The 6954-nt window shown below is 48.9% G+C and overlaps 1 protein-coding gene across 2 annotated transcripts in view; it reads right to left on the bottom strand.

Moving 5' to 3' along the window:
• npdc1a (neural proliferation, differentiation and control, 1a) overlaps positions 1 to 6301 on the bottom strand; it is a 40985-nt gene extending 34684 nt beyond the window's left edge. Inside the window, exon 1 of one of the 2 annotated variants that reach the window (XM_064307052.1) lies at positions 5532 to 6301. In XM_064307052.1, coding sequence (XP_064163122.1) covers positions 5532 to 5631 — 100 coding nt within the window. In that variant the 5' untranslated portion in view covers positions 5632 to 6301. The remainder of the gene's footprint in view (positions 1 to 5531) is intronic. The other variant, XM_064307050.1, reaches the window with a different exon arrangement.
• Positions 6302 to 6954: the final 653 nt, after the last annotated feature.

Consider the following 6954-nt stretch of genomic DNA (forward strand, 5'->3'; position numbering starts at 1 on the left):
AAAAGGAAGGAACTAGGCTACTTAGGTTCTCAGGGTTGCCACGGTAACATTTGGCAGGCGCGGAATGAACTTGGATTCTTCCATCTGCTCCCCCCCCCCTCCCCAAAATATAATAAGACACTTGGCTGTACCGTAGAGCGATGGGGGGGAAATAACAATCGATAACCCTCCTTGCTGTTTGTCAGATCATTTCAGAGTTCCAGGAAAGCTATAACAGAACTGTGAGTCTGCATTCTCCGATTCTCCGCTCCGGAAATTCAATTTTTCGCCCGCGATGTTGCACCGAACAGCCACTTAACACCCTCTGCAGCTCCGGCAGCTGGCTCGGGCTGGTCCCGACCCAGCAACTAAAGCCTAAAAAACACACCGGGCTGTCAGACACCTTCCACCGCAGTGATGGATTCCCCTCCCCACCCTAACCCCCCCCACCACCCTGACAGCAGATTGATTGGGTGCACTTGCACTGGGATAGTGTTTGCAGCAGCTTTTTTGGGCAGCTATAATAGTGCATGAAGCAGTTCTGTCAATTCCGACATCTCGGGATTCGCACGATCTTCACGACGGTGTCCTTAAGGGGGCGAAGTTCACAGACACGTTTCAGCCCAAACACTGACCGGGGGGAACAGACACTGTGCAGGTTTTCATTCCAGCAAAGTCCTCGTGACTTCGGTTTCCACCGAGCTGTTTGCTGAAAGCGTCGTCTTTATTTGATCCATGAACCGGAATGACGCAGTGGCAAGCCTTTATTTACAAACAAAGCTCCGCCCCCGCGTTCCCGGTACAGAGGCTCAGGTGCTCCTTATCCACACAGCGAGGCAAAGGGAGTTTTCATTTCCCCCTTGGAATCTCTTACTAGTACCTTTTTTTTACATTACATTACAGGCATTTAGCAGACGCTCTTATCCAGAGCGACGTACACAACTTTTTACATTGTATCCATTTATACAGCTGGATATATACTGAAGCAATTTCGGTTAAGTACCTTGCTCAAGGGTACAACGGCAGTGCCCTACCCAGGAATTGAACCTGCGACCTTTCGGTTACAAGCCCAGTTCCTTACCCACTGTGCTACACTCCGTCCAGTTTAGTTTCAGCGCCTGTGAGCCAATGTCACATGACAGATCAGGGGTCTGAACTGACAGCATCAACAGGAGCTCCACCTACACAAGGTCACGACGAGCATGTCACATCCAAGGAAGTTACGTGGATTTACCTCTCCTCAGAGAGGGTCAACCTGGTCAGGTTCACAGCACCGTTTGGGTCACTTGGTTAGTTTCGCTTGACGGAAGTGTGTTTCTAAGCCCATTACAAGTTAGCATTCAGCTAACGGCTCACTCGGAGCAGAGCTAGACCCCAGCTGGAGCGGTAACCAGCGCACGCACCTTTCCCCTGAGACCAGGGCTGGGGAAATCCCTTCCTGCAGTATCCCTTCGACCACACGGGTAAACGCCACATCTCCAACACGGCTCAAACACGACTTTCTCAAACAAGGCCCCGTGACACGAGAAAAAACAACCATGGCTGACTGAACCTGAATGCGAACATCTATTTCCTTATTTATTTTTTTCTGGCTGCATTTCACCCTGGTGATTTCATTAAGATGGGGGGAGTGGGGCGGGAGAGGGGGCAAAAGCAAACCCCCACCCCCCCCCAACAAAACAGTAAAACCTGGGAGGGGATCGGGAACAAAAGGATGGATATCCAGAGATGTAACAACACAAAAGCCTTTTATGAAACCTTGAGTGTGTGTGTGTGTGTGTGTGTGTATGACAGAGGAAGAGACAGAGAGTGTGTGATAAATGGAGAGGAGAAACAGCGTGTGGAAGTATAAATGTACATGTCTGTATGAGTGTGTGTGCCTGCATGAGTGTGCGCGTGTGCGTGTGTGTGCCTGCATGAGTGTGTGTGTATGTACATGTGCACGTCTGTGTGAGTGTGTGTGCTGCATGAGTGTGCGCGTGTGCGTGTGTGTGCCTGCATGAGTGTGTGTGTATGTACATGTGCACGTCTGTATGAGTGTGAGAGTGAGGGTGAGGGTGGACACAGGTCCGGTGGTTGCCTAGCGCGGCTCTGGGTTTGTATATTAGCGATGGCGGCCAGGCCTGTGGCCTCAGGCATCCTGTTCTCACCATCGATGAGGCGTCTCCAGGCTTTAATCACTGTCAGAACAGTGCCCCTGGAGAGCCAGACTGCTCTGCTACTGCAGGGCTGCACTGGAGTGTGTGTGTGTGTGTGTGTGTGTGTGTGTGAGAGTGTGTGTGTGTGTGTGTGTGTGTACGTGTGAGTGAGAGTGTGCGTACGTGCCTGTGTGAGTTTGCATGTGTGTGTATGTGTGGGTGCGTGTGTGTGTGAGTGTTCGTGCCTGTGTGTGAGTGTGTGTGTGTGTGTGTGCGTGGGTGCGTGTGAGTGTGTGTGAGTGTGTAGTGTACACTCTGACTGTAAACTGTGTGTGGGTGTACAGTATGCGTGGGAGTCCATTTGACGCATTCAGCGGTCACACACTGTCACGCTGTGAACAAGGGAGAGAGAGAGAGGAGAGAGAGAGAGAAGGAGAGAGAGAGAAGGAAAGGGAGAGACAGAGAGAGAGAAGGAAAAGGAGAGGGAGGGAGAGAGAGAGAGAGGGAGAGAGAGAGAAGGAAAGGGAGAGGGAGAGAAAGGGAGAGAGAGATGGACAGATGGAAAGAAGTGCAAGCAGCTGAACGGTGGCAGCCACCTGTCCGCCGCACCACGAGCCGTGGCGGTACGGCGGGGGTCTTAACGGAGGGTCCCGCGGCCGTCGCCGACGCCGACGCAAGGCCAGAAAGCAGACGGGCGGGAATCCGACTGCCCCCCCGCGGCTCGCTCGCCTGCATTCGCCGCGCTCTCGCCGTCCTCGAACCCGTCGTCCGCCGCTTTTAAATTAACGGCGGCTGCCCTCGTTTCCGTCCGATTCGCCGGCGGACAGGAAGCCCGTCCCGCGCAGCGGAGCTGACGCGTCTGACTCATCTCCGCACGTGGCGGCACGGTCCTCCGCATTTTTTACCGTCTTCACGGTTAGCGGGCCAGGCCGCTCAAAAGAGACAGGGACGGAAGGAGGGAGGGAGGGAGGGAGGGAGAGAGTGAGTGAGTGTCTGAAAGAGGAACGAGTGCCATGATTTATGGCTCACAGCGGGCTCAAAGAAAGAAATGGGCGGGGGCATGCAGTGGGGTTTTTTTCCCTCCGTCCGTCTGTTCGGTCGGTTGGTCGTCACGGGCGCCAGCGCCATGGCGTAGGACTCACGTGCGTCGCCCCGGCGACGACGATCACGAGCTGCATCGCGAGAGACGGTCGGGCGGGCGGAGGGCCGATTAACGAGCCAATCAAACGACCCGACGGACGGGCGGCGGCCCCGAGCCGGGGGGGACAGCTGTCCGGGGGGGGGGGTTAAACAGGAACCCCAACCTAACACCACCTTTTCCACCGACAGGTTCTTTTCCGATCGCGTTAGTTCTGCCATACCGGATTGTCTCCAGCTGGATTGCATTTAATGACACTAAGACGATCGTACACATGAAGAATCAGGTTTTCAACAAGGAAGTTATGGAATTGTACAATTTAACTACATCTCACACAGGCTGCTAACAGCTGCTCTGCCTCTGGCTGTCGGCTACTGGCAAAAGAAAAGCTGGACAAAAACGGGTCAAAAAGTTGTCCGTCTACGCATTAGATTCTGAACCTTGGTCGCATAATTAAGCTATATATATAACAATGGGTTGTGCTCATTGATGCCTAATGAGCGGTTTTACCACTGGAAAGTGACCAGGAGTCAGTGCTCTATTTAACCAGTGTACCCCAGTCACCGTGCAGGGTCCAAGCTGCCACTGGCCCTGTTTAGTGCCCACTGGATGGGGATACAGTACATGGGGAGACAGAGGTCTAATTGAACCGGCCTGCCTTTGGGGAAGCAGCAGTTCACATCACACACAGCCTCAGGGGCCGGTCTGAGATTTAAAGGTTTGGGGCTTTAACGTGTTCAGGTTAATGGAGTCATTCAGCACTTAACCTTCTACACAAATAAGATGGAGTGAGTTTGACATTCACCTTCCAATTACGGTGAAGTGGGTGGGTGTGTGTGTGTGTGTGTGTGTGTGTGTGTGTGTGTGTGTGGAGAGGAGACTGAGAGAGAGGCTATCACATTCGCAGTGTGTGTCTGACAGATAATTGGCTCTCGCTGCCTGTCATTAGAATGCTTGTGGGAGCATCGGTCACTGAATGTGCACACACACACACACACACACACACACACACAGTGGGGTAAATGATGCAATACCCCGTGCACCACTGAACTAAATTTCATTTCAGCCCAAATTTGAAGAAAGAAAGAACGAAAGAAACAGACAAATTCCTCCCAAGAGAAATTACGATAATATTCTAGTCCACCAGGCCATCTTTTCAATTACACAAGTGAAGAAATTAAAAATGACACATTTTAGATATCAATCAACTTCAATGGTAACTTTCACAGCGAATTGGGAAATGATGTACTGGGGACATCATTCAATGAAGTAGTATTTTATCTTATTTAAAAAACGCATAGCAATTTAATGGTAAATAGCTTACGTCTAATTGTTTATTTTAATTACATCGATTTTAGGCATATCCAATAATATGTTTAAATAAACACATTATATACGGATTTGGCATTTAGTAATGCACTTTCCAACAATCCAGAGAATCGATACGGCAGCAGATACTGGCAGCAATTTAAAAGAATCCTATAAAGGCTACTGCGAACGCAACGGAATCCAATGATGAACGACCGTCGTGCCTCACTCCCAACACAACACAGCGCACAACAAATGGACACGAGCGTTTTTGACCAAAGTCATTCTGGGCACACCAGTTACACCACTGCACGACCGGAGCCGCTGAAATCGTGCGCTGTTTTAATATGCGTGACTGCATTACAAGGACGGGTTGCTACAATTAATTAGCGCTCCGATTCTCTTCCTTTCACACATGTAGGAGGAAGAGAATACACGGTGAATTCCAGCTGAAGTTTTTTCCTCGTTCTTACTTTTCCTCTCCATCAGCTCAGTTACAAAACTGGAATTAAGGTTCTTGTTTATTTATTTTTTATTCGCTTTAGATGCTGTTCAACACCCTGTTGCTTTATCCCGTCGTGCGCCACACTGTAATGTCACAAACGCAAAACCGACTCCAGCACAGAGCTAGGTCGTCTGTTTAAAGCCTTTCGAGCAGATTAGAGGCACCGCTTCACTTTATGTAGACCAGATGTTACATAAACACACCACAGTCTGTTAAAGCTAATAGACAATACATAGAAAAAGAAACGCCATTTGGACACATTTTATTTAACGCATTACATTAAAAAAAAGATTATACATTGTTTCGCTAGGATATACTTTTGCTTATGTCCAACTATCGTGAGAACTCTTCAGGCTACTAGCACGTATTGCAACGTTACACTTTACTGAAATCATTACCGATAACAGAAGAACAGCTGTCTCACACAAAATACATTTTAGGTTTAGAAAAATCGTATTCTTACCTGGCATGCTAGCACTGACAGCAACGAGAAGTGCACACATGAGGATTCCGGGTGCAAGCAAGGGCCCGGGTCGGCTTTTCATACCTATCGGAGGTAGCATCACTGATAGCGCTCCTTACGGATGGAGAAACAGACCCGGGGAATTGGGGCTAGTCATTCCCCAGTCCCCTGCTCTGGCGGGAGACACAGTTTACTGAGGCTTGTTTGGCCAAATGAAACCAAACGCAGCACGCAAAGGTCCCGTCTGTCCAGGTAGCCTGCTGCTCCCTGTGTACACACAGCGCGGACTGCCCTGTTAACCGGACCTTTGCTAAAGATAGCGGCAAGGTTGCGGGAGAGCGAAGAAGGCGGGGGAGGTAGCTGTCAGCCAGGAGTAGCGCTACGCCGGAGATACAAAGCAGGGGGGGTGCACGCAAAGTCATGTCGTCATGACGCTCGCTTAACGAGTTTAGTCGTCCAGCTGACTTAGGTAGCCGCCAGGTATTCGTTGTGGAGAGCCTCCTCGTTTTCAAATGGAAAACGGTCACATGATACTTTAAGACCATAATTGTTTGGAGTTTTTCCATAAAAAGTGCTGTTTATCAATTGAAATTCATCTGAATATTTAAATTAATTTGAGAACGTCATCTGATCATCTAGCCTACATAAGAGAAGGGAAACCCCAGCACGAGTCGTTTGTGTTGAATACCATTTGATCATTTCAATCCTAAGCAGGTTTCCATGGTGTCCAGGTACCAAGTTTGGTCCTGCATATTTCCACAGACTCTCTGAATGCAGAAATCTCCAAGACTTGGAGCAAGCCTGGTCATCTACATCACTTTAGCCCTGGTCCTGGAGAGCCAGTGCTGACATCAGCAACCAATTAAGACCCAGAAAACCAGAACTGACTGCGTTCAATTTATTCAATTGGCCAATTAAGCAGCGAGTAACAATATAAAACCCCGTAGCTCTACAGGACCAGGGTTGTGGACCCCTTGCACAAAGCTCTGCGTGACCACAAGGAAAGTAAAGCATCTTGTGTTAAGTACGGTCTTTGCCCTACCACCCTTCTTTTGTCTTCAGGTTACAACAGATCACTTCAGTACTGTACACTCGCTTTCGATATATTAAATCGTTTTATTTTACATGTTGCCAAGTACGAAAGTGACTGTGGTGTGAAGACGTTTCATAATACCAAATTCAAACCCCACATACAGTACTACGGCAGCTGAAAACTCCCTAGTTTTGATAGAAGGGTAGGCGTTTGTTTTTGTTCAATTTAAAGACAAATCTAGGCTTTCGGAAAAACAATGCAATGTAATAAAAGTTATACAAAAAAGGTTACATATTGGCTTGTGCGCCTCATAAAAAAAAATTGGCCACAGATAGCTATATACCACCATCTGGTGGTTGTGAAAGAGTATTTTTTTTAGAGTGCACATTC

The sequence above is a fragment of the Anguilla rostrata genome, chromosome 14, assembly GCF_018555375.3.
Source record: "Anguilla rostrata isolate EN2019 chromosome 14, ASM1855537v3, whole genome shotgun sequence".
Taxonomy (NCBI): domain Eukaryota; kingdom Metazoa; phylum Chordata; class Actinopteri; order Anguilliformes; family Anguillidae; genus Anguilla; species Anguilla rostrata.